The sequence below is a fragment of the Aptenodytes forsteri genome, unplaced genomic scaffold (assembly GCF_000699145.1).
Source record: "Aptenodytes forsteri isolate BGI_AS27 unplaced genomic scaffold, ASM69914v1 Scaffold209, whole genome shotgun sequence".
NCBI classification, from domain to species: domain Eukaryota; kingdom Metazoa; phylum Chordata; class Aves; order Sphenisciformes; family Spheniscidae; genus Aptenodytes; species Aptenodytes forsteri.
In genome coordinates this window covers 579,149-606,956 of record NW_008795034.1, presented here as the reverse complement: position 1 = coordinate 606,956, position 27,808 = coordinate 579,149, and the positions used below count along the sequence as shown (strand labels likewise).

Here is a 27,808-nt window from a genome sequence, read left to right as displayed (position 1 = left end):
TCCTCTGGACCTGCTCCAACAGGTCCGTGTCCTTCTTGTGCTGAGGGCTCCAGAGCTGGACGCAGTGCTGCAGGTGGGGTCTCAATCAGTGCTATGCCTAGAGAAGAGGCTTTGCTACCTCTGTGTCTCCCAGTTTGGCGTTGTTCTGGGGACTGCTGCCCTGTGCAAAAGTCTAAATGTGTATTATCAAAAATGCCATTATTATTATTATTGGTGTTGATTTTTGTAGTGCCACCATGGCAGACACACGACTCTTGGGCTACTCGATGTCCAATCCTCCTGTGTGGACCTGCTCTAGCTGCTCAGTTCTGCAGGGCCTCAACCCTGTGTGGTCTCTCTGATGTGGCAAGAGAGGGGTGGAGATGCCGGAGGCAGACTGAGCTTTCCTCTGGTCTTGCTAGGAGTTGCAGTTTTTCTGCCTGTTTGCCTAGAAGACATCTGGAACTGAACAAAGCTGCTGTCTGTGGCATCTGACCCCAAGAAAGGAGAAGAAAAAAAGTGGTTTTCCCCTCTCATTCAGCTGGAACAGTTCAGCTGGATGATACTCTTTATATGCTTCAATATACTTTGGCTAAAAGAGGGAAAAATAAGGAAACCCCAAAAGCTCTGAGGCCAGACCGCAGGTGTTGGCTCTGTACCTTGCTCTTACGACTCATGGAGTAGCTGATGCCTCATAGTCCCATCAGTGGAAACGTGGGCACCTGAAACTGCGATCTGCGGTGTTACGTGGGGCTCTGCGAAGGCCACTGGTGCGTAAATGTTGGGTCATTTAGCAGTGTCACCCTAATTCAGCTGGTTCCCCAACACCAGGCAGGTTTTACAGCAAAGCTGAGAGATGTCTTCTTGAGAAAGGTTTAAGACCTTCAGGCTTTGGTGGCTAAACACAAAAGGCTACAAGAAACAAAAAAATAAGGTAAAATGCAAATATAATCTAGATACCCTCTGCTTTTAATTGCTGGGCTGTATCCCAGGTGTTGATGGCACGTCTCTGCTCTGAGGCACTGTTGCTTGCATCAACATATTCTTGTTCCCTTACTCTAGAGGAGCAGCACGTGGTCTCTTCTTTGCTCCTGAAGGTGGTGAGCACAAGGGCTTGGCACTTGTGTTGATGCTCAACAGAAGGCTCACCCAGATACACAGCCTTTCCCATACACCGTTATCTGGGAGCAGGGTCACAGGCCCTGCGGAAAGTGAACACATTCAAGAGACAAAGCATCTCTCAAAACCTCCCACTTTCATGGTTTCTGAAGTAGTTTTGAGAGCAATTAAGTAAGTTCCTAATTGTGAAATGCAATTATCGGCACAGATATGCACTAACTGTCTCACTAGCCTTTGAAAAATCCTTATCCTCTTCTAACCGGTGAGCTGCATCGTACAGCAGAGGAAGCACACAGATAATGGCTTCGAAAATCTGTCAGCTCTGCCCCTTTGCACAAGAGCAGTGCTGCGCTCGCCGTTGTGCAAGCAGCTGGTGGTGGTGGCACCTCAGGCAGATACTCCGCTTCTGTCTCAAACGTGCAGAAAGGTGCGGGCACCTCCTGAGTCTCTGGTGCCCCCCCTGCCCACAGCCGGGCTACCTCGAAGGCCAGGGAAGGTTGCTCAGGGTCTTGTTCAAGTGAGCGCTATCTCCAAGGATGCAGATCCCACCCCTTTTCTGGGCCCCGTCCCAGCACTGCACCACTCTCATGGGTGGTTTCCTTACGTCTAATGGGAATTTTCTTTGCAGCACCACGTTCCCATTGCCTCTCGTCCTTCCACTGTGCACTTCGGAAAAGACTCTGGCTCTATCTGCTCTATAGCCCTCCCATCAGACAGTTGAAGCCAATAGTGAGGCTCCCCTGAGCCTTCTCCCCTCCAGGCTGACCAAACCCAGCTTTCTCATATGTCCTGTGCTCTAGGGCTTCCCTCCAGTTTGCCAAAACCTGTCTTGGACTAGGGGTCTGCAAACAGGACCTGTGCTCCAGGCGCAGCCTCACCTGTGACTCACTGCAAGAATTGCAATTTGCTTTGCAGATTTTCTTTAAAGCACTGAAGGACCAAGACAGTGCGTCAAAAGGTACGGCTCCACCTGCAAGTAGCCCAGCTTCGGGACGGGGACACCTGCAGAGTCGCTGCTAGAGGCACTGTACAACCACTGCGGTTCCTGGAGCGCCCCACGCAGGGAAGAGTTCAGCTAATAGACATTCATTTAACCTACCCCGGGGGAACACTGGCAGAGACTTGGGTGCTCTCAGTCTGTGCTGCTGCACCAAGGAGTTTCTGTTACTGAAGGAAAAACACAATTGCAATGCGCAATTAGTGAGGAGTGAGCTGAGGAGGAGCGCTGGTGAGCAGCTCCTTTGCTTCTCTGTACATCAGCTTGTTCAAGCACATCATTTGCCTGACCCAGCAGTATCCCACTGCCCTGCCCCATCGGCACAGCTGTAACACGGCAAGGATTTGTCCATCAGCTAGATTTGCACTCAGACAGGGAGAGGGTCTTTGGCCGGGGGAAGAGGTGGTGCTTTGTCAGATGAGCGCCCAGTACAATGGCAGTTTGGGCAAGGGTGAGACCCTACCTGAGCTGCCCTGTGCTCAAGATCAGCAGCTGGAGGTTGGTGAAACCTGTTCAAACCATCATCCCGGTTCCTCCTCCTGCTGCTCCTGTCTACGCAGGGAAATGCACAAGGACCAGCATTCATGGACCCTTCCAGACCACAACAGGGACACAGGGCAGGGCGGATTAGGGAGGTGAGATGGGGAGTGCTGAGCAGAGCAGACACCCTGTAGAGCTGGTGCCTCCATAGGTGGATATGAAGACATCTTTCTTGACCTCTAAGAGCAGCAAAGGATGAAGAGCACCAGGGGGGAAGGAACCCTGTCCCTGTAAGACATCCCCAGAAGGAGTCAAGACTCTCAAACCATGGCAAAGTACTGCCTTACATCTCCCCCCCAAAAAACTGGGGAAGCTCTGCTTGAGCATCAGGCTGTGTATCCAGGTGGGTGCACAGGAGCCTCCCTGCTAGGGAGCTGGGGTGGGAGGTGGGTGCTGCGCTGCCTTGGCCTCATGCACCCATGGGGGAGTTTCCAAGCTCCGTGGGTCAGCCCTGCTGGGCCGCCCGCTGCAGATAATGCCCTGCTGCAGATAAAAGTGCAGGCGCGGAGTGGGCCATGGTGAGGACAGCAGAAGATCGCAGGTGAGAGCCTGGCCCGTTGCACGCTTGCTTTTGCTTTCGTGGAGCGCTTGTTTCTGAACCACGGGTGGGGGACTGGGGCTGTGTTTGGAGCATCCAGCTGAGGTCTGTGCTTCCCGCTGCTTGTGTGGTGGCTTCCCCCACCTTGCTCCAGGGCTGGCACCACTCTCCGCCTGGCACCAAGCACAGCTGGAGCACAGCGAGGATGTGGCTGGACCACATTGCTGCTGTTGCTGGGGGCTCCTCCACAGGGAATGGGTTTAGCTCGGCATTTTAGGGTGGACTCTGGGCTACCTTTGCCGGCAGCTACATGGTGGGTGCTAAGCAATGTGCAATAGGCACAGCGCACAGCTCTGGGCTCGTTCTGATAGAGCTGATTGCTTTGGAGCAGCCTTGGGAGGTGAGTGGGTCAGCTTTGGGCAAAAACATCCCAAATGTCTATGTGTAGAGGACCTCCCATGATGCCCTGGCTGATCCCTCTTCCCCTCCAGCTCTTCTAACCCCATGCACCAACTCTCCCTGCACGGTCAGTGTTGCTGCTGAGGCTCCCCGGCAAGCTGCCTGCCTGCAGCGCTGGCAGGGTGTTCTGCCCCCTGCTCCCTTTTGTCTTGCCCCTGTAGTGCCAAAGCAGTGTGTTCCCGCCAGTGCCTGAGGTCCCCGGGACAGGAGGCCATGTGCCACTGGAAGGACCTCCCAGGCAGCACACTCGCTCTTGGGAAGGGGACACCTGGTGAGCTCCCTTAACACGTGCCATCAGCAGTGTCAGCACTGACCTTTCCAATGCATGGCGAGATCCACAGATCCTTGGTTTTCTTCGCTTCTTGCATTTCTTTGCAGGGATGAAGGCAGAAATCTTCCTGGGGTTGCTGGCGATCCTCAGCCTGTTTCAGGCATCTGTATCTTCTTCCTGTGGTATTGTCCTTTCCTCAGGTTTTGCAGATCAGGGGGTTTCTTGAGTAGAAAAGATAAAGTTATGTCTAGAAGAGCCTGAATCATTCTATTGCAAGCAGCAAAGTCCTGAAGAGGTGTCAGAAGGAGCATAGTCAGTTGGTATCTATTGTGGCAGCAATCCTGCCTGTTTCACGTTTTTACCAGTTAACGCCCTGTCTGATTTCTTAAAACCACGTTAAAGGAGAGGTCAGTTCTCAGAACCGCTCCTTCCCCACGGTGCAGCGGTCTCCCTCCCTGCACACTCTGCAAAGCGGCGAGCGCAGCCTCTCCCGGGAGAGCGCGGTTCAGCCCTGGGGGCTGCAGTGCCGGCAGCAGGCAGCTCCCTTACTGCATTCATGCTGTTTTTTATGGAGGCTGAAAACTGAACTCCCCTCTTCTCGGGGGGGCTGGTTCCTGCTCTCAGAGTGAGGAATGAATTATTGTCTCTTTCTGAAGTGAACTCGCTTCAGCTGCTGCAGCGTTTGGTGAATCGGAGCTGCCGGGGGCTGTGGAGTTTGGGGATGGGGCAGTCACTTGGCTCTCTTCCAGCCCTGAATTACTGCTCCAAAACCTATAGAGACCTCTGCCTGTTAATTTACAATGTAAAATCCTTACGGAAAGCACATGCCTGACCTTTCATTTGTCTCAAATGGTGGTCCAGGCAATAATTTTGCTCACCAAGATTGTCAGAGGTGAACTCCGGGTTGATCAGGGAAGATATTTTAAAGAATCTGGGGACAATTTGCAGATATTTATCCGCTTCGTGGTGATATCTGAAGTTTTCTTCTTCCCTAGAAGCTGTAGGAAAATGTCCCCTCCTGTTCTGTGACCCGCAGCCAGCAGATGATGGGAACGCAATTCATTTTTGGGAGCTCCCCAGGCAGGAGGGGGAGCAGTGAGGGTGGCAGGAGGCTGCAGGATGGACTGGAGAAAGCAGTGGGGAAACCGGGCTGTGTATCCTCTGCCTTGAGGTGTAGGGGGATATATATGAGCTTTGGCCAGTTGATGCCATGGGGAAGGACCCAAACTCACCATAGGTGTATTGGCAACGTGGCTATAACCAACCTAGGATAAAAAGTGGGGGACTAAAGACAGTGATGAGAAAAAAACAGCAGACAAGAGCTCTTAATGCTGGGCTCTTCATGCTTGTCACGGCAGCCAGTGGTATCCGTGCAGGCTCTCTGAAGGCAACTATGGCTGGAGGCGTAGAAATAAGATGAATCACATTAATTGGGGTTGCAAAATATCTTGAAGAAATAGCAACCGCTCTGCTATGAAATGGCAGGAGGGATGATGCCTACATCTCTCATGGTGGCTATTTGAAGCCTTCACTGATGAAGATACCCTTTTCATGCCCGGGAGTGACTCTCTCAGACTCCCCTAAGGAATATATGTATATACATACCTCTCTCTAGAGAGCGAGCAGCAGCAATTACTTCCAGCACTGCTGTGCCGATACCCCTGGGTGCTGGAGGCATGAAGAGAACCTCACTGCAGCACAGGGATGCTCCCGGGTGGGAGACAGCACTCTCACCTCTGCTCTTTCCTTTCCCTTACCGAATTCTGCCAGCAGAGCTGTCGGACTCATCCCTCCTGAGCAGCGTGAACGAGGCCAAGCAGCTGGTGAATGCAGCCTACAAGCGCACACGCGACCAGTGAGAGTCGGGACTGGGCTCAGCTGCTGGCATACGCCGTGTGCCCTGCCTGCACTGCAGCATCACTGGCTTTTCCTCCTCGCTCTGGCAGAGTGGGCAAGGGTGCGAGGTCCTCCAGGAGCACAGTGGGCTGTAGTCCAGCATTTTGCCTGCCTTCACCCTGTTTTTACACCACAGCTCCAGTTTGTTGGGTCACTAAGAGCTGTAACTCTGTCCTCCTCCATGCATGCCGTTCCTCCCAGCTCAGTATTGCTTGGCTCTGTTTCATCCCTCAGGGATACTCCAAGGAGGACTGGAGCCAGCACAAGTTCCTGCTGATTTCTAGTGGTTCCCTCCTATGGAGGGAGCAAACTGCTGTGAGGACATTTTGTGGGATCTGACAGGACAGCCCAGCTTTTGCCACCATGGTTTGGGAGTGTACGGCTTCCTACCAGCCCATACATATCCTCCTTCAGTAGCCATCCTCTGAAACCCCTCGCTGGCTTAGGGACCCCTCCATCTGAGAGAAGGCTCCAGCAGCATTAAGACGGGGTGACTTGGAGATGTTTGGGACCTCTGGATGGAGACTGGCACCTGCAGACGTTGATGAGCTGGATAACGGTTGCGTGAGGTTTGGTTGCCTCAAGGATGTAAAGACCTAAGATTTGTCTTCTGGCAGGTGGGGCTGGGCAATTTAAGAGATTCTCTTCCTGCAACTCTGCTCCTCTGCTGAGGGTGGCAGGACCAGCCCTGGTCTCTTCCAGCCACTGTGCAGGGAGGTAGATGACTCTGCCTCTGTCTGCGCTTCAGACTAGTAACGTGGCAGGAGAGCTGGCGTGCCCGACGCTCAGGTGTGTAACCTGCAGGACTCTTGGCTTTGCCCCATTTCGGTCCTGCAGATTTTGTTTTATTCTCCCTTGCAGCATAAAGGAGCACCTGCAGAAAGATGCCTTGACCCCCACAGAGGTTCTGGGATATTTTAAAAAGCCAGTGGCGGGGACTCGGGCTGCTGTTCAGGCTGCAGATTACATGGAAACCACCCTGACCCTCCTCAAGGAGAAGCTGCGATGGGCTGTGAGGGGGGACTTCAATGTCACAGGTAGGGATCTCACTTTGCTGGGAGGAAGGCAGAGGAGGAAGATACGGGGCTTGGTCACTGGGGCTTTGTGGGGCTTGGGAGGAGGGAATGAAAGGGGGTTATGATGGGCCACGGCTCAAATCCCTCCCATGCGACTGCAGTGAGGCAAAGCTGAGTTATTTTTCTGTGCTCTCTTTCCATCTTAAAAGAATTATTTGGGGGTTTATCTGTTAATGAAAGTGCTTTGTGCACTTCCCTGGTTCTTTCTGCAGTATACCGGTTAATGTACCAATGGGTCAAAGCTTGTAAAACTTTGCTAGACAATATTCTTTTGCTTAAGTAGGGAATGAGCAAACACAGAGGATGTAACTCACAATAGCTCAACCCCAAGGTAAGTAGTTTTTCTGCCCAGCAATAGTCAAAGTCACTGCCAGACTGTTCTGCATCGGGAACAGGATGCTGTGAGAAAGGCACAAATAGAGATTGAGAACAGAGCAATGTGAAAGGACATTCCAGCACGTGTCTTGAAGGAGCAATGTCCTCCATGAGGTGGCAGTCCTGGCCTCCTAGCAAGACCAGTTTGCTGAGAGCAGAAGGCAAATTAGGGGCAGTAAGAGAAGCAGTTCAGGGAGGCACAGGGAGGGCTCCCGCCATATAAAGGTGAACTCATGGGGATCCCCAGCATTACAGCAAAGCACTGGCAGGCCGACACACGTCATGGGGTGCTCCAGCATCGCTCCAGCATGGGCTGAGTGGGAAGAGGGAGGCAGGGCTGACTGTGCTCGGCTCCAGCCTCTCCATCCAGGAGTGATGCTCCAGCACCGCTCCAGAGACTTGCCAGACCACCCCGCTGCCACCTCTCATCCACCTGCCCAGGAGGCAGCAGTGGCTTCTTAAACCATGCTGTGACCCAAACTGTTGGTGGCAGCAGTGGCTAGGAAACCTCCAAGGGACTGAGGCCGTGGTGTGCTAGCAGCAATAGCCAAGAAGGCTTTGCTGGTTGAACTCATCCACTTACCTCCCATGCATGGGGAAATCTGCACGGTGGAAATGCAAAGCCGGCGTCCCCTTGTGCTGCCCAGCCGCCTGATGGTTTCTTCTTCAGGCAGCTCTGAACAGTGGTGATACACACTGGTGGCTGCTTCACAGGGGGAAAAAACTTGCCACCCACCACTAGGATGACTGTAGCTGTTAGCAATTTATGGTGGAGATAAAAAGGGAGGGGAGAGGAAGGAAAAAGGGTTGCTAATGCTAGAAAATCATTCCACTGCTGCACAGGCCTAACATGTAATTATAAGTAAGATTTGACTGCAACTTTGTTGGGTTTAATTCTTTCCAAACCACAGAAAGCAATCTGCTGCTCTAGAGAGCATCCTCAGCACATCTTTGAGCAGGAAGACCTTAAATGACAGCCTCCTGTGCTCTTCTGGGTAATACTGTGATAAGAAACCATTTCAAGTGTACAAGAAGGAAAACTTTTTCCTGGCCAGTATGTTCCTGCATGTTTATTCTCCGTTGTTACCTGGCAGACTTGCTGACACCAGCTCAGCTGGGGCTGATTTTCAAAGCAAGCGGATGTGACCAGCAGGATAAGAAAATAAATTGTGCTGCTTCTTGCTGCTACTGAACGATCACTGGTGAGTGCAAGAACAGGTGAGGAGGTTGTGTCAACAGGAGGATGGATGGATGGGTCCTCCATCAGTAGAACTAGACCCATGGCCCCAAGGATGATCCATGTAGTATGCCTTCTTTAGAGTTTTACACCCCACGGTGTTGTTTTCTAGATGTGTGGAGCTCTTAATTACAGTCTTGCTTTGAGGGTTCTTGGTGTTGTACATGAACTAGCTCTTTGGCCAAAATATGAATAGCTCTGTGTTGGGGACTAACTCTCGCCCAGGGTCTCAGTCATCAGGCTGCATCTTTCGTCTTTCTCCTGGGCTTTGTCTGGCTCTGCCCCTTTGCAGGGTCTCAGAGGGCTTCCTGCCCCAAACACATACTGGGGCATGATCTGGCCGTCTCCCTGCCCCACATTGTGCGTGGGAGGAACTCTGGCACACGGGCTGGGAGAGAGCACCTTCTGCGTGTCCCATGGTTGGACAAATGGTCGGGCATGACTGCAATGTGAGAGACAAGTGGAGTGTTTTAAAAGGGACAGTGTAGGAGCATTCCCCATCCCTCCCGTTACCAAGAACCTGGTAGACAGAGCATCTCCTGGGAGCACCTCAGGCAGAGGAAGGAGTTCAGACAGCTCTGCCTGCCTAGGGGATGCTTTAGCCTTCAGGTATCTGTGTAAGAGGGAGAGAGCTACCTGCCTCCTTCCATTTTCAGACAGCGGTGTCTTCATTCAGGAGGGGTATCTGGGCTCTGGGATAAGGACAGGCCCGTCACACCTGAACCAGACCCTGAAGCCCTGGAGAAGGTGGGCTCAGCTGTGCCCTGTGCTCTGCGTCCCTCCATTGCTTGGCCCTAGGCAGTGTTACACCCACGGTGTATGACAGGCAACCAGAGAACACATCTTATACATGCACTCCAAAATTAAATGTATTATTAGCCGTATTAAGGCTTTAACGATCTAATCAAACTATAATAACCACGTAGTCCAATTACAGCATAGTAACACTCACAATCCAAATCACCCCATTTCCATTAAAGATCACTGGTAACACCATTAAATGAACGGGCCTAAGTCTCTGCCCCTTTTCTCCGATGTTAAGCTTTCACCTTTGTGTTCCACCCATGGTCTGAGGCCGAGGGCCCTTCTTCAGGCTGGATGACACAAGGATTCATCAGCAACCTGAGTTCTTGCCTGGGAGAAGCTGAGGCTTGGCGTGTATTATTATTATTATTGTTATTATTATTAAACCTGAGGCTAATTGGTAGCACCAAACCCGTAGGGCTGCAGCAGCTCCCCGACCATTGTACGTGGCTGTGTGGTCCCATTCTGAGGTTCCTGTCTCTCTCCGCATCCATGAACTCTTGGCCCTGCCATGATCCCGATGACACTAATAGTTTGCTGTTTTTCCATGCACTCTGACAGGAGAAACCCATCACTAGGAGCTTCAAACAGAGCCCTGGTCAGATGGTTGCCAGCAGAATATGAGGATGGCGTGTCAGTCCCCCACCGGTGGACAGAAGGAAAGCGTTTCTCTGGATTCCCCTTTCCACTGGTAACGTTTGTAACAGTCATCTGAAAATGCAGTGTCAGGGCTTAGGGATTGCCAGTCCTTGGATAGATCACAGGCGTCAAAGTGCACGTCCACCAACTGGCGTGGTGGTGATCAGGAGGAGGAAGTTAAATTCACCAACTTCAGGCTGATCGTATGAGAATCTCCAGGGTGATCTAACAGAAATGCTTTCTAACTCCCATGCTTTTAGGAAAAGCAGAGGAAAATTAATCTGATTACTGGAGAAGCGCGGGATAAAGAAAGAATTGCGCAATGTGTTCTTTTAAATTAAGTACATTTAAGCCGAAGTTATTTACTCACCTTTTTTGATTTGGTTTGTGGAAGATGGTTGTCTCCTGAAAAGCAATATGCCAGAGGATAAAACAAACAAGTGAATCCCCGGAATAAAAAATATCCAGCTAGAAATTCTGTGTGTGGGTCCATGGGTGGGCTGATCTGTGGGGGTGCGTGTGGCTCTCGTGGAGCCTGGACGGGAGCAGGGGCACTGTGATGTGGTTTCTGGTCACTTGGGCTTGGTGCAACAACAGCACTAATGAGGAGCTCCGCGATTTTATGGTCGTGCTTTCATTGTACTTCCTAACTCTGCTCTACAGCACAGTGCCAGGGCCTGAGCAGAGTTTTGACCGCTTTTTCTGTAGTAATACATGAAGGAAGAACTGTGGGGGAATCGTGATGGATGAGGAAGGGGTGAGAAGGGAAGAGGGCTTTGGGAGAGTGTCCTGCTAGAAGGAGTTTACTGAGAAAACCTTCAGAAATTCCCAAAGACTATTTTTTTCCACACTTCTATTTCAAAGCGGTCTTTTAAAATCTTTTGCCTCCCTTTCCCAGGCTATCCAGTACGGCTCTTGCTTAGCTGCTTCCACATGTCCCTCAAGGGATACTCTTGGCCTAGAGGCTCAGAAACCTGGCTAGAGCCAGAACAATGCAATGCTCAGCAAAGGGGGCACTCAGTAATGCCTTCCGACTCAGAGAGAGATTTGGGTTTTTTCCATGAAGTATAAGGAAAGCCTTGTGAATTTTTGCTGATGACCCTACGAACCGATGCACCCATTCGTACAAGTCATTTCCTAACGCACGTGTTCTACCTTCATCCCCTGCAGGTTCAACAAGTGTCAAACGAGGTTGTCCGCTTCCCCCCTGGGCAGCTCAGGATGGACCAGCATAGATCACTCATGCTCATGCAATGGGGCCAGTTTATTGACCACGACCTGGATTTCAGTCCGGACACCCCAGCCAGAGTCACCTTCAGTGGTGAGGTGGACTGTGACACCAGCTGTGCTAAGCAGCCCCCTTGCTTTCCCATCAAGGTACAGCCGCCTTCTTGCAGGGAAGAGGGAGAGAGGGTATCTGCCTTCCAACCAGGAGATGTTGGTGGCTCTCCCCATCCTTGGCCAAGGAGGGACATCCTCCCAGAGCAGGCCAAGGGGGTCAGACCACTCTATGTAAGGTGGCGGTGCTGGGTGCCAGGGGCTGTCCCCAGATGTCAGGCACAGTCACAGCCTGTCTTTCCCCCGTACCCAACCATTTACCCATCTCCCTCAACGATATGGCTTTGCTTTGGAGGTATGGCGCAAAGGCAACGTGGGTGATGCCTGGATTATGGTAAATGTGTCAGAGACAGGTGCTGATGGGTGTCAATACTCCAGCAAATCCACGCCTATTTGATGGTTAAATGCTCAGTAGTGCATGGGGCAAGGAAGTGACGAGCATCTCTCAATAGTGGCTCAGGCATTAGCATGATAGTCACACTGCAGTCTCCGCTCCAGTAAATGCTTAATGATGTACATGTCCACCCCGCAGCCCTGCTCTCCTGCCTTTGAAGATGTACTGCAGCTCTGGCTCTCCCACGTACCCGCATTTTCTTTCAAGGAAAACTGTGAAGGGATGGAGCATCACTGGGTATTTGCCCAACATGCATTTGAGAATGCAGGCAGGGTCACAGGTTCTGGGTGACAGCTGTCCACAATGTAGACATGGACACTAGACTCCAACATGAGATAGGTACACCTGAGCTTTAAAGATTCAATCCAGTATGTATATATTCAGGGAAAAAAGTTTAGCTATCCATAGCACTTTATGGAAATTTAGGCATCTCCAGGCTTTCATGCATATTTGGGACTTGGACTCCTAAAATAGCATCTCTGCTGTCAATCATATCTGGGATTTATGACTGATCTCCATGCTATCTAGCATGGGGACTGTCTTTGAAATGGCTCCTGCCTGGCTTTTCTTACGGCTGTAGTATCACAGTGCAGTTTCTGCACCCCTGAACTGGTGATGAATTATTCTTTTATCTCTTTGCAGATCCCACCCAATGACCCACAAATTAAAAACACAAGAGATTGCCTTCCTTTCTTCCACTCAGCTCCTGCTTGTACTAGGGGCAGAGCAATTCGAGGTCAGATCAATGCGCTCACCTCCTTTCTTGATGGCAGCGTGGTGTACGGCAGTGAAGTGCCTTTGGCCAACAAACTGAGGGATCGGACCAGCCAGCTGGGCTTGCTGGCTGTTAACTGGAATTTCTCTGATAGGGGGAAGGCATATATGCCCTTTGACAGCATGCGGAAGGACCCCTGTCTTATAGTCAGCCGGGGAGCTAAAATCCCTTGCTTTCTTGCAGGTAAGTCGGGTGCTGGCACCCCTAACCCTGAAATCCAGAGTGAACAATTCCAACAGCTCTGGTTTATTTCTTTAACTGTTTGTTTTTCTTATTTAAGTAGAAAATGGAGCATAGCAAAACATCATGAAAGACTGAGACAGGCTGTGCTTGGGTAGGAGAAAGGTCTTCACCGTCTCCAAGTCTTCTTTGTGACTATATGCCTGTAGTGAAGCTGTCCCATCTGTGCTCAGCAGCTCTGGTGTAGGGCCCAGAAAGCACGTGGGGCTGCTGGAGGTGACCTGAGAACCAGTGCCATGATGGAGCCGAGCAAACGCAGCAACAGCAGACTGGCCTGAAGGCAACGGCTTTTCCATGCTACGTCATTTGGTGGCTGTCTCTCTTCCATCAGGATGGGTAGAGGCGTGTTGGTGCTGGGCTGGGTCACCTCCATGAAACATTTGCCTGTGCTGCTGCACATCAGTGCGTCTGCTGCACTGTGAGAGGAGCTTAGATCCCAGCTGGACTGAGAATGAGGCTAGCCACAGACCAAGGTGACCTTTTAAGATATGTCACCACCGCTGAGAAGGCTGGGGGTGCACTGGCAGCACACCGGCCAGGACATCAGCACAGGCCTTCAGTCCATCAAGACAGCCTCCTGCTCCGTTTATCATTCGGCATGCTTTTGGTATCCTCTTGACCACTTCTTCAACCCAAAATAACTCCTTTTGTCCTGGGCACAGCCTCCCAAAGCCATGCCTCCTCTCTAGCCAGAACACTGCACAGCCACCACAACCTTCCCATCTGCTGCCGTTTGCTGTCTTCTCCTGTCCCCAGCACACAGAGGCAAAATAACTGACCTCCTGGAGCCCTGAGCATTGCTCCCTTCTCCCTGGCCCCTGCTGGAGAGGACCAGAATGTTGCCACAAGCCTGTGGGACCCCAGAGAGGGATGTTTCCGATACACCTTGTGAATTAGTGTCTCACTCCCTGGTTCTTTTCTTTCGGCGAGCAGGACCTCCTGGCTAACTCCTGCTGGCTCTGGCCACACTAGGCTGCTCATGGCACTGCCGGAGAAATCTTGAGGGCACAACAGATCTCATCAGCTGTGGAGCTGATTTCTGTTCCCTTGGCCCCCTACATATCTGGCCCAAGCTCCTCTGGACAACATCCCCATGGTCCTTGGATACCGTGAGGACCTGGTGGTGGGGCCGGTGGGAGAGCTCTGCTTGGTGTCATCCTCCAGCGCCCTCCTTTTGAGCTCTTGTTGTTTTATGTTTCCTTCAACCTCTCACATCTCTCCGTCTGTCCCATCCATCGTTCCATGTCTTCAGCTGCTTCCCCAGTTCTGTGCAGGTCTCTCCTTGGTGAGGACCACGCAGGACCTGTGGCACAGGGCAGATGCCCAGTGAGGAGCAGAACGGGCAGGCGTATTGGATGCTTCCCAGGGTGGGCTCCCAGCCCCCGGCACTCTGCAGCTAGGGGCTGCCGGAGCAGTTGCTGTTCCATAGCAGGGCACATAGCCGTCAATGAATTTATAGTGAACAGTTCAGGCTGGCTCGGAAGCTCCTTTGAAAATTCAGTGTCTTATTTGTGACTTTTCCGGTCCCTGAGAACTGGGGAAATTTTATGTGTGCAGTTGCCTAACAAGGTTCAGCGATTTCCTACTGGAGCTCTGTTGGGAGCCCTGGGTTGGATGCATTCTGCTCGAGGAAACCTCACAGTGCTTCTTTTGTTTCTCCTTCCGCAGTCTCTTACAGACAGCCTTTGACAGTAAATGAAAAGGGCTCTGTGCTGAATGCAAGAGCAAATCCCTCTATTTACTATGGGACTAAATATGACATATTTACTTTTCTCTGAGTGCTTCTTTATACTCTCATCACCTGCTTGCTCTGGGGTTTCCTGCCCTAGATGTTTGAAAAAGGATTTAATATGTCATTGTGATGCCATTTGTAATTTATTCCTTCAAGTTGTGACTCATTTTGCTTTTACTTTTACTCACCAGAGAGCCTGATTGTGACTGTCATCTTGCTTTGGCCATAGTTTCAGCTGGTTTGAAAGATGCCTTCTGACTTTCAGAGCTCCCTTGGCCACCCTAACTTCCCTCTGCCCATTTTCATTTCTCTCTTGAGCTGTGAGACTGTCTCCCTGATCTGGGAGCCTGGAGAACACCTACTGGTATTTAGCTTCTTAAGTTAATGCTCCTAGCCCTCATTTGAAAAAAACATTGCCCCATCTCTCTGTGATGCTGCGCACAACCACGGTGGCATCTTGGCTTTTGCTGCCTCAGCAGAAATTTGGCTTTTCTCTGGTGCTCTCCAACCCTCGGGACCTAGACCCTGGTTTCCTTCTCCTCCTGTGTGTTTCTTACCCATCTTCGTCACAATGCAGAGATATCGAGACATGTAAAAATTTCTCTGCGCGTGCTTCCCAATGTGACATTCGCCTCCTTCCAGTGGGAAGCAGCCAAGCAGCAGGTCACCGGCAGTACAAGTCTGCTCACTTGTGATACTCCTAGGTGATTCTTGAGCAAACGAGGTGCTGGAGCTGACGTGCATGCACACGCTCTTTGTGCGGGAGCACAACCCCCTGGCTAGAGAGCTGAAGAGACTAAATCCCCACTGGAATGGAGAGAAGCTCTACCAGGAGGCACGAAAGATCCTGGGTGCCATGATCCAGGTACCAGCCACGATGTTGTATGTCCTGGCTCTGCTGCCTTGTCTTGCAGTCTCACAGAATTAACATGATGGGCTTTGTTAGTGTGGGGTGTCCAAAGGGTGCAGTATTTTGGGGTGGAAATGACCAAATTTTTTCCACCAGCCCCTTTCGTCCAAAGCAAAATCACATGGAGATACCTGAAATAACAAGCACAGAGGGGTCCCCCTGAATCTTTGATGCCCCTCTACTGATAAATTTCCAAATTGCTTGATGGGTTTTTAACTGCACATATTTGTTTGAGAAACATGGGGACAGAAAAGTCAGAGGAAAAGTTTTTCTAACCAGTGTTTGGTACAGGATAAAAATGGTACTGGAGATTTGGATTAAAATTCCTCTGGGTTGTGAGTCTCCTCCTCTCAAGAAGCCCCATGTGCTGGTGGGTGCAACCAGCCAGGGCATTCCTCTGTCCTTACTGTTTTGGGGCAAAGAACCCCTCGGGACTGTGCTGTACCACAGACTTTACCCTGAATGAGATCCTAGGGTCACAGAAATATTTCTGTGCTTGGAAGGGACCTCTCAAGGTCTCTTGTCCAGCCTCCCATTTGGAGCAGGACCAGCTTCAAAGCCAGATGAGGTTTTACAACCAACAGAAAAGGCCGGCTCCTGTGAGAGAAGAATACATGGGGTTTCCAAAGGCAGTGCTTAGTCGTACCTAATTGGAAACCTCTCTTCTGAGTTGGCTCAACAAACAAACAAAAAAAAGCACGAATATCAAAAGGTTTGTTTTTAAACCTGTCAATTTAAATATTATAGTATTGTTGAACAAACATGTTGGGTAAGCCAATGTGGAGAGACTCAAACAATTGTACTAAAAGCGTTGTCTCCATCATCGTGTTCAGATCAATGGTTTCATCTTCCTGCAATTTTCAGACAATTAAGACATTTTCACCTACTGTCAAAGAACTTGATTTTTTTAAATTGTGCAGCCTCCTCAATATCCCAAAGAGACATGAGACCAGGTTTGGAAACCTCTACTATGGGAGGACTAACACAGCTGCCCGTGGGCGGTGATATCATCTGTGCCAACACTGTTGACTTTTCCTTTGTCATCTGAAGCACATAGGGTGGGAGGGAGGAGGAAATGCAGATCTACCTGGCTGATGGGAATGGCCTCTACCTATAGGATGAGGAGGGAATATTTGGGAGGATTTGGCAGGCTTTCATCTTACTCTGACCTGCCAAGCTGTTGAGGCAGGGAGGAGCATGTCTGGGGACACCTGAGTGCCAAGTCCTCAGCACCAACGGGCAGAGGATCCCGGTGCACAGGCAGAGGATGAGCGTGTGTCAGGCATGAGCAGTGCTGTGCTTCCTGATGTTCCTGGAGCAGTTATGTCCACTTTGCATTTTCATGCAAACCACTGCATGTTCATGCAAATCTCTTCACTGCTAGAGAATGTAGAGATGCAAACCACTGCATGTTCATGCAAATCTCATCACTGCTAGAGAGTGGGTGTTTCTCCCACCATGCATGGCTGGAGAAACCAGGAGCCCAGGCAGTGGCCTGCAGTGCCTGTGTCTGTGCCTGGAGCTGCACCACCTGTGGCATGGTACAATGGCCAGGTGCAGAAGAGGCTTTGAACCCAGGCCACGGAGCTGAAGAAACAAAAATGTCACACTCAGCAGTGCCAGAAAGGATCCCCACCGGACTGCCAGAGCAGCTGGGTGAAGGTCTGATGAGGTGAAAGAAAGGTTGGCCCTGGGGAGTCTCTCTGCTCCACATCTGTGCTAGCAAAATCTCCTACATAAATCCCATCAAAGTTCAGTGTGACACCTCCTGTAGTTTGGACACAAACAATAACTTTGCTTCCAAAGAAACTGATGGCCAAGCAATTAATGATTAACACTTTCCTTGTTTCCCCCTAGATTATAACCTACAGGGGCTACCTGCCTCTTCTGTTGGGAACCAGTTTCCGGAGATTGATTCCTCGCTACTGGGGCTACAATGAGTCTGTGGATCCTCGAATATCCAATGTCTTCACCCTGGCTTTTCGTGTTGCTCATGCTTCAGTTCCTCCAACTGTTGACCGCTTGAATTAAAATTACAAGCCCATAGGTCCCAAAATTCAACTCAGAAACGCCTTCTTTGCTGTCTGGAGGATCATTAAAGAAGGTAAACTTCTTGCACTTCTGCAGTGTCAGTTTATTTCATTCAGCCTTTTCTGCACTCTCTGGATGAGCTCCTGCTTCAGTCAAACTTAAAAGCAGTTTGCATTAAATGTATTAAATGACCTTTACTACCAGCCACAGTTTTTCCCAATATAGCTGTTCTCTGCAGTCAAATGCGGCCCATCTTATTATGAAGCATACAGTCTGATTGCTTAATTGCTGTAGACTCTAAGAACATTATTCAAAGTATTTTCTTTTTAATTCTTCAAGTGCAGGAAAATTGATTCTCTTGAAGTAGAAGCCTATAATTGAACATAAGCTGCATTCAGCTCTCCTGAGCCTCTTACACACACAGTTGCCACCCTGCACTGCTCACAAGTCCCTGCGTAACCGTTGCAGGTGGTATTGACCCCTTTCTACGGAGCCTGATGGCTAATCAGGCCAAGCTGATGACACAGCAGCAAATGGTCGTGGATGAGCTCCGGGATTGGATGTTTGAGCAGGTTGAAAGGATTGGGTTTGATTTACCCGCGCTTAACGTGCAGCGGAGATCATGGCCTCCCAGGTAAGTTGGCTGTGGGAGCAGAGCTTCCAAAGAAAAACAAGTGGAAATCAGGCACTCTTGTGATTGAGCGTTGAGAAACATCTCCAGCCCATGCTTGGCTGAAATTACTTTTTCCCAAACCTTTTCATCATTTCTGTACAACCACAGGTAAGTCGATAGGAGGTTGAGCAATGAAGTCAGAGCCTGGCTGGAGCTGGAGGAGACACGTGGAGGCACACAGCCAGAAGAACATGGGGCATTGCACAGACCAGAGTCAAGTGTTTAGTAACTGACTCATTTGTATTGTTGTTCAAATGGTAAAATTGGGAAAGTAGTTCAGCAGCAAGTCTGCAGGAGTGGTATTAGGGCCAGAAGTCCCCCGTGGCTTCTTTCCAAGCATCTGTAGTGGTCCAGCCCAGCCATACATGACTGGAAGAGCAGATCGCAGTATGTGAGGAAAATCTCTTGGTAACTTCTCGATAAAGACTGTGTCCCAGAAAAAAAGCATGTCAGAACCACTCTCAGGGCCCCGCAAGATGCAAAAACAGTGTAATGGCATTGCAAGACGGTCTTGAGAAACAGATTGTTGATAGGACTTTACAAGTGGCTCATGGGTGTGTCGTTGCCTAACAGTGTTATTAGGCTGATGTAAGTGCCTGGAGCTGCTGTGTCAGTAACGTCCTGGGAGATGCAATAGGGCTCACTTTGAAACTGTAATGAAAAGTGTGCTGGATTCACAGGTTTTAAGCCCAGACAGAGGCTTTGCAATACATCCAGGTGCATGGTCAGGTCACAGGATTGCTCTGCCTTTGCCGCAACAGAAGGTTGCTATTTTTTCATGCTTTATCTAGGAACACTGTTGTGCAGAACCTGATCTGAACCACAAATCCTGAATTTATGGCTTTGACTGCTGATCTGCTGCAGCGGGACTGACATGTATTTCTAGTGTGAATTTGTGTTTAGCTCCTAGCCTTTGGGTCTCAGCCCACCCCTGAGTGCTACTGTACTCCTTGATGTTAGACAACCTATGAAGGGGATGACGGTATAGCAAGATCAAAAAAGCTTCCTAATTCTTTTTCTGATAAAGCAAATTCTCAGTCTCCTTGAATTGTTTGGTAGTGGTGTCATCCAGGCACCATATGCTGTATCTTTTTCTCTGAATTCTCCCCAGTTTTTAGACATCCTGCTCTCAGCAGAGGTGTATGCTGCAGCATCATCTCACCTCTGCACCTAACAGTTCACTGAGGTGGCAGGTAGGAGCAGGCGTTAGTGCTCCATAGACTTTTCCTCTACTTAAGCGGTCGTTTGATAAGACACTGAGTCGCAAATTGCCCTTTGCTGGGTATGTGCCCTGTCCACCAAGATGCAGAATTATGCACCTGTTGTGGTCCAGTGGATTTTCAGCTGTTTGCAGTACAGAAAAATTAGTCCAGCTGGCAAAGTCCAGTGGCCCTCTCCCACCTGAAGTAATTTGGGCTATGTAGAGCTCTCTTTGCAGTGTGGGATGGCTAGACCCTGTGGCTAGACAGGGACACAAGTGAGACCAGCTGTGGGGAAGTACTTGGCCACTATCCTATTGTACAGAAAGAGGTAGCATCAACATCTTGTCCAGATTCACTTTCAATGAAGGCAACATCAAGTTTTGTGAGGACCTCTCTCCTGTGGCTCTAGCTGAAGGTATCTGAGACTGTATGCTCCCTTAGGGTTCCTGGGTCACAGTGAAGATGAGACAGCCATTAGGCATGCCCAGACCCTTCATCTGAGCACCCACAGCACAGGGTTAGGAGCAGTCACAGCACATGCAGGATCAGGTGCCTGAACATAGGTCTCCTTTGCTATTTGAAATGCCCTGGCGTCGGTCCTCTGTCTCTCTGCTGCAGCTTCAGCAGGGCATGGGCCTCCCATAGCTCCTCGGTCCCATCACCAGGAGGGTAATGGCCATCACTTTCAGACACCGTGGCTCTGGAGGCTGTGCACAGGCACCTGCATTGCTGCTAAGTGGAACAGCAAAACGATGCTGGAAGGTGATGGAGCAACTCCCACTAGCAGAGATCACTTGCAAAGACATGGCCCTTCCACAAACAGCATTGAAATGCCAGGCAGGATGAACTGGCTCTGGAGGAGTGGAAAGCTGATGGCATTACCAGAAATATAGAAAAATTTAGAAAAATGTTTTAAATATATTGGGACCCTACCTGTGCCCTGACTTTGGGAAAGAGAGGGAAAAATCTTTCCAGGAGGGGGAAACACCTTACTGATCTGTCTGCTCTGATACCCAACTGCTTGCAGGCTATAACTCCTGGAGACAATTCTGTGGGCTCTCATAACCCTCTGGACTGAAGACACCTGCTCGAGTGTTGAGGAATCGTGGTCTGGCAAAGAAGTTCGTACGGCTGTATGGGACACCAAAGGATATTGACATTTGGATTGGGGCACTTGCAGAGCCCTTTGTGAATGGAGGCAGAGTTGGGCCTCTCATGGCTTGCCTCGTTGGCACCCAGTTCAGGAACATTCGTGATGGGGACAGGTAAGAGAGGAACTGGGTATTCACACCCCAAAGGGCAGAGGGAGACTGGAGTTTATGTGTATTTCTTTATGCAGATTTGGAAACCGTTCCAGTTGTTTGTTGCTTTTTTTTCATTACTCCTCCAAATGTTTCTTTCCCTTTCTGGTGATGTTCCTATTCCCTGTCTAGATGATGGCTGAGATCCTAGGCTAAGATCCCTTCCCAGGCAAGTGTTTTCACTCTCAGCCCATTCACTGCCAATCACTACTTGTGCAGATTGGATTGCCCTTCTCCATGCTGATGGTTCACACCCAGTGTGAATGTTTGAGCTCTTTTCCTCCTTCAGATAAGTGGTTCCAAGGAGGTCCGTGTTACTGTGTGTTCAAACAGCAGCTCACTCCAGCAAAGGGAAACATATAAATACCTTAACAAGAAAAACAGGTACAGCTCTAAAGGTGGGAAAACCAGGATCTAGATGGATTGACTTCACCAACTAGAAAAAAAGCCGTCAGGTTTAATCAGCCTGAATGGCTTGCACTGACAGTAGATGCTCAGCATCTGTTGATGTGGTGACTCATGCTTTGGGTAGTTTTGAAAATTTGCCTGCAGACCAAGGGATGTTGCTCAAAGACTAACATACTTTCAGGCTTTGCAGGGAGTAAAAGAGATTAATTGTTCTCTCTTGGTTAAGCCTCAGTTCAGCCCAAGCTGCTTCCCCGGCACTGGCAGCATCCCTGTCCCCTCTCTGTGGAACTGCTCCTTGTGGGCTGCTGTGCCCTGCAAAAGTCAAACATCTGTCCACCTTCCCATCTCCTGAGTTTGCAATACACAGCTTTGCACCATCACAGTGTCTTATGCACTTCTTAGGGGTCTTAGAGATGATTTTTCACTATTTCTCCTTTCCACCCCAGTTCTGAGTTGGAACCCTGTGGTCTGACATGTAGGAGTGCTTGGGCTTCACCTGCACCAGGATATGGGTGGGTTGGGATTTGCTTGCCAGCCAAAATAATTTGAGAAGTGTTGTGCTTTCAACATACCTGGAGTCCTCCTCCTCCCTGAAGTTGCTCAGGGGCATCAGGTGCAGAAGTGAGTTATGTGCCCCATTTTAAGCTGCATTTCTGAAGCAAAGTCCCGGTACTTGCTAGCAATATTGCCTGAAAATGGGATCATGACCAGTGTTTCTGGGAAACTTTTCTGCCTAGAAAGACCTACTGTGAGCTCAAAACCCAGTATTGGGAGCTTAAAGGCAAACAGTCTACTGCATATCTAGAAATCCTATTCTTATGGCAGGATACAAGAACCCATTTTTTTTAAAGAGAGTAATTATAGGGCTGGTTCCAGCATGGCAATCATGTGGATGTAACCACAGTCCGCGTACAGTATGTGCAGACTTTTCTATTTGAAAGAGGGTGCCTGTGCCTCATTTGAGGGAACACAGGGCAAGGCTTTAATTCAATTGCATCTTTATTATATGTCCATGGCAGAAAAGCAAGTTAAATTATTCAGCTGGTGAGCTGGGGCTCTTGATTTAAATAACAGAAATTTAAATTTGTTCTTGGCAAAAGAAATGTGTTACTGGTGTTAATGGGAAATAATGTTACAGGAGTCTTGAATGTGAAGAAGCCAGAAGGCAAAAACCTGTTGTGTTGTCTTCTTTCTCCTGCAGGTTTTGGTGGCAGAACAGAGGGCTTTTCACTCCTCGGCAGCGCTTTTCACTGGCCAAAATCTCCTTGTCACGAATAATATGTGACAACACCCACATCTCTAAAGTACCAAGACATATCTTCTGGGCTAACAGATACCCTTGTGGCTTTGTGAGCTGGATCCCAAAGCTGAACCTCAGAGCCTGGAAGTCAAAGAGGACCGAGGAAGTTACAGAGCAAGGTATAAGCTTCAAAAAGCAGACAGTTCCTTCCTGCAAACGTGTGAGATAACCAGACCCTGAGGCTCTAAAACAGGTCTGAACATATGTGCCAGGTACATATCTAGCACATGTTTAGATACTCCATTTCATCAGGTCCACTGAGAGTAGCACCTCCAGCATGCAGATTTTCCAGCATCAGCATTGCAAGACCAAGCTAAGTGCACTGCTCTGGGCTTTTTCTGATTAACAGACTTTTCAGTTTAGCTCTTCGCTGTTGATGCCTGTGCTTTTCTGCATGGGAAGTGATGCCCGGATCGGGGAGGCTAGTCTTTCTGTCTAGGCGGTTGGTCTGTCTTTTGCACTGCTCTGAGCAGGCTGTCAGCACATCCTGGTCAGACCAAAAGCAGCTCTGCACTTGAGTAGAGGTTCCTACTTTATGGAAGAGACTGTGGAGTTTGACTTCTGCTAGGAAAGATTTTGCTTATATTTACAGTATTTCCCTCAGCTGCCTTCAGGATTTGTAAAGTTCTTGAGGTTTAATGCTTTTCTTCCAAAATGCTCTCTGAAATCCCTGGGAAGTAGATGTAGGCAAGAGTAGCTCTCCCCTGGGAAAGGAGGGCTGTTTCAGTGCCTTAGGGCCATGCCTTTTCCTAACAAAACATCATCTTTCCTTTGCTCTGATGGTCAGGCCCTGCCATGCTCTCATGACGATATCCAGGCTGTGAGAAGGAACAAATCTCTGCAGCTAACAGCAATCGTTAAGAGCTCAGACAACTTTTTAGCAGGGCCTGTTGCGACAGGACAAGGGGGAATGGCTTTAAACTAAAGGGGGGTAGATTTAGACTAGATCTAAGGAAGAAATGTTTTACGCTGAGGGTGGTGAAGCACTGGCACAGGTTGCCCAGAGAGGTGGTGGATGCCCCATCCCTGGAAACATTCCAGGTCAGGTTGGACGGGGCTCTGAGCAACCTGGTCTAGTTGAAGATGTCCCTGCCCACGGCAGGGGGGTTGGACTAGATGACCTTTAGAGGTCCCTTCCAACCCAAACTATTCTATGATTCTATGATAACTCCGTCTGCAGTCAGCTCCCACTTTGCGTGAGGATGGTTCATTATATTCTCCACAGGGCTATGGGATTATCAGCTCGAAAGTGTGGCAGGGAGCAACCGTAAATGCCACCTTCATGGTGCCAGAAAAAGTGAGACCTGTAGGATCTTGTAGTCAAGGAGGGATCCGTGGAGGTCTTTAGAGCAATCAGGACTAGTACCAGAGTTAGTGGTCCCTCTTTTCCAGCTTAACCTATGGAAATAAATCACACAAGATAACAGGGAACTATGGCATGTCCTTTTCTCTTTTGTTAACACATTGCTTTTTATGTCCTGTAGAAGAAGCACCTGGTGACTTTTAACGCTGAACATTGAAGATTCACCAGAAGTCCAGACTTGGGAAGCTGCTGAGATTGATTTTTTTTTTTTTTTTTTTTTTACTGTGTGTATGCTTTTACTGCCTGAAATGTTTGAGCATGATTGCTGTCATTTGCTCAATTTAGTCTGCATGAAGCCTTTTCAGTGAGATGGAGTCCAGCGATAAAAGAACTTCATGAAAAGATGTCCCAGATCTGTGCAGATCACTCAATATCACAAAGCAAAGCAAAATGAGTTATCTGGAGACTGACTCCCAATCAAACCAGCTGAGGCAATTTCACATACACTGCGTTTCAGTAAGCTTTACTGTCAAAAACATGTTCTGGACCTTCCTTTCAAAGTTTCCAACCTATATAGAAAGAGATTGGGGTATTGGAATGACTGCTTATTCTTGCTTTCCAGTTTTTTTGCTTAAAGAGAGTACGTACTTCAGTTTCCAGAGAAAATCTACTAATTTCACAGTGCCTTTGAGTGAAGAAGCAATAGCTGTCATGCACCCCAAATAGACTTGTTTAAAATGCCCTGTTTCAGGTTTTGCTTGAATATGGAATGAAGAAATTGTCCACATGGAAGAAAGCTGTTCTGTCATCATTTTTTGCCCTTAGTCCAGAATGCTTAAGGCATCATCTAATGTGATGGAAAACTGTGACAAGTTATTCCTGCAGCCTGGCATGAGCCAGAGTGACTTACCCCTGGGCTGTGGAGGTGATGGGATGTATCCTGGCAAAGAAAAGAACAGTCTTAAAGCACAAGAAAGTAAAAGCTAATCTAGTCTTACTCCAACTTTGTCCCCTCAATATCTTATGTTGAAAGGGATTAAAACTGCTTTCTCCTTCCTCTGTAGTTTGTTGTGTTACTGCTATAGATCAATAAATTGCAATTTTGAGCTGAGGCCAAAATGTTCCTTGCACTTTGTAAAAGGTGCAGTAACCACAAGTGAGTGGAAGATGGTGGTAGGTTTTGTATGGGGATATTGCACAAAGCAGATTCAAGAACCTGTGTATTTTTAATGAAAGAAGATATTTCTTGCTGAAGTTTCTGACCCATACTCCTGTGTCATGTGGCACTATGAAATATTCCTCAGCGAAAGGGGTTGGCGCAGGAGTTAGTTCCAACAAACACTTGACAGTAATCTTCTCCTTATCACCTCCAAAATGGGAAGAGTTCCCGTGAGATCCTCGGAGAAAAAGAACAGGCATAGATACCAACTTCTGCCAGCACTTGGCCAGGGTGGAGGGGCGATGCTGGGGCTGCGTAACACCCCGGGTGTGTAGCTGACAAACATAAGCCTGGACACGTTTTGAAGGCAGAAAGCATGCAAGCTTGCCCTAGGAGTGGGTTGAAGCCCATTGTTTCTTGGGTAAGTTCCTGGTGCTGAGAGCTACACGGGAGACAACAGATTTGATGGGTGTGAGATGCCTGACTACATGGGGGATGTGTGTCTCAGTCTCTCTAGCTTTAGTTTTCTAGTATTAGTTGTCTCACTCTAATGTCTGCACTTCCAGCATCTGTTCAGCCCCCCTGGGGACAGAGGGCTCATTCATTACCTTTTGACTTCAGCAATTAACTTAAGGGGGAGGAAATGACTGTCTCAAAGTCACCCATGATCTTTCTGTGTGCACTAAGCACAGAGGACCTATTTTTCCAATTTTAGCTGAAAAGGCTGACATTTGGAAAATTTAATCTAGTTTATCAGCTTGATTACCTAATCAAACCCGTGAAATGCCTGTACAGCAGGATGGGGGCTGTTGCAACAGGACTGCCCAGAGCGTGCCTTCCCTGGCTGTGGAGCCACTGAGATGGGAACACAGCCTGCAGGAGCCGGGACGGGGTTGTTTGCCCTGCTCAGCCTCTGCTGCTGATTTCAGAAATGCAGCTCTCCCCCCCAGCTCTGTCAGGGCCTCTCATTCACTTTCTTCCCCACCTGCAGCCTCCCCAGCTGTTTCAGCTCTGGGAATGGATGTCCATCCTGAGTCTATCCTGCTCAGGACCTTCTCCCAGTGATGACTATACTTCATTTGAGTGGAGGCCTACCAAGGTGGTCAGTGGGCTGGAGCACATGATGTACAAAGAAAGGCTGAGGAAGCTGGATTTGCTCAGTCTGGAGAAGAGAAGGGCAGAGGGGGGGTGATTTCTTTTCAGTCTTCGACTTCCTGATGAGTAGCTATGAAGCCAGAGGCACACAGTGTAAGGATAAGAGGCAACAGACACAGATTGCAACAAGGGAAATTCCCATTAGACAAAGAAAAACATTATTCCCCATGATAGTGGTGCAATGCAGACACAGGGACCAGAGAGCTAGTGGGACCTCCATCCTTGGAGATTCTCCAAACTTACCTAGACAAGGCCCTGAGCAAGCTAATCTGGTTTTGGAGTTAACCCTGCTCTGAGTAGCTGGTTGGACTGCAGACCTCCAGGGGTCCCTTCCCACCTCAATGTTTCTGTGATTTACAGTGATAAACTGATTTATTTTCCAGCCCACATTCACCTGGCTGTACTGTGCACCACCCCCTTGGATGCAAGTCCTATAGTGCAAGCTATTTTAGCCCGTCACGTTACATTTCTGTCAGAGCTGTCTGGATGCCACGGAAATCTTCATGAGTCAGTACATATTTTCTTGTAGAAACTCTTCTTCTCCTGTCATTACGAAAATTTCCAGCTCTGCCTTTGCTTATAAATAGGTATCCAAAGCCAATCTGTGCCTTGTAAAACTGAGCGATGCATGGATTCATCATGGAGCTGCAGCTGGAGCATGATAAATACAGTTTCCTCAGTCTTGATGAACTGTCTCTAATATATTTACCCTGGAATCCCTCTGAAGTTTTTAATATCACTGTTAATACCTCTATTTAACTGTGTAGTAACTGTATGCGCTAGATGAGTTCCTTTTAGTCCTGTTCTTGTGAAGACTGGGTGGCCCATGTGGTCCTTGGCACTGAGCAGTCCCAACACTTTGCCCTTTGATAGCTTGTTCCAGTCTGTTCCAGTGGAGCTATTTCTGCCAGCAGTTTCCAGTGGGAATTTCTCCCATTTCAGAATCCAGTCCTCTTATTTCATCCTGAAATAATTGTTTTCACATTGAGAAGTCAATTGTGAGCTTTAACTTAAGCAACTCTTCTCTCTCTCTAGCGTTGCTGTATTGACAGTCTGTTTTCTTCTGAGCTTTCATTTGCTTACCACGAACAAGACAATTTTCTTAGCCTTTTCCCATTAGATTAGATCACCTTCCCTGCCTCCACCTCTCTCTTCGGGCCAATGTGTGCCTTAGCAGAGTTGGTGAGTAGGAGAGTCTCTAAAGCTGCATGATGAAAGCTCATGATATGAGCAAGCCCCTCCTCTCCCTATCTAAGATTCACTTAAATTGGGCCAGGCTCTGAAAAGGGTGCAAAGGCCCAGGGGCAAAAGGGAGTCAACTGAGCATGGATACATTTAGTCTGGAAACTGGGAACTTCATTAGAGCTGTAGTTTCTGAAAACACCTTACAGGTTAGGCAAGACCTGACTGCTTTTGAAATGGAAGCATGATGGATCTAGGTGCCAGGGATCCTTGCAACAGAAGAAAATTATAGCTGAGGATTTTAGCATCTGTGGGTTTGGAGCCTAAGTGTTTTGTTAGATCTGAGCTGACTGGCTCTCCTTGGTGAGTTGGGAATGGCATAATTTTTATTATCTCTTCAGGTCCTTGCCTTTTCCTATACTCATCAGAGATACTTACCAGCTGTTGAAAGCCCCAAATAACCATTAGCCTAGCTTCAAACTCTTGTGTATCTGGTGTCTTCTTGAGACCTTGCCTGTCCTCAGTGCTCCGGGTGCATGGAGTCACCTTTCTGCATGGAGCAATTCGGTGACGCCCAGCCGATGTTGGTTATTCCTCAGTTTGGTGGTGCCATGGAGAAGCAGTCCTCTCATAAACCGGCCACACCAGGGGTCTAACAGATCCTCACACTTGTAGATCTGCTTTTGTGGGTCCTTCTCTGATTATGCTTTGTTTCGACCACGTGGAGACCACCATTTGTGCTGGAGACATTTTTCTGTCTTTCCCTCAGGTTCAG

General features: G+C 49.0%; 1 protein-coding gene across 1 annotated transcript; it reads left to right on the top strand.

Moving 5' to 3' along the window:
* The first annotated feature begins 2,512 nt into the window (after positions 1 to 2,512).
* On the top strand, positions 2,513 to 26,900 carry LOC103896570 (myeloperoxidase-like). The gene is given in 17 exon segments (XM_009276435.2): positions 2,513 to 2,593; positions 2,656 to 2,765; positions 3,794 to 3,903; positions 3,966 to 4,103; positions 5,677 to 5,758; positions 6,661 to 6,836; positions 8,345 to 8,468; positions 9,853 to 9,982; positions 11,101 to 11,307; positions 12,305 to 12,620; positions 15,114 to 15,274; positions 17,177 to 17,423; positions 17,819 to 17,966; positions 17,968 to 17,984; positions 20,253 to 20,490; positions 22,136 to 22,353; positions 26,887 to 26,900. Coding segments are annotated over 17 exon segments (2,517 nt in total).
* The last annotated feature ends 908 nt before the right edge of the window (positions 26,901 to 27,808 follow it).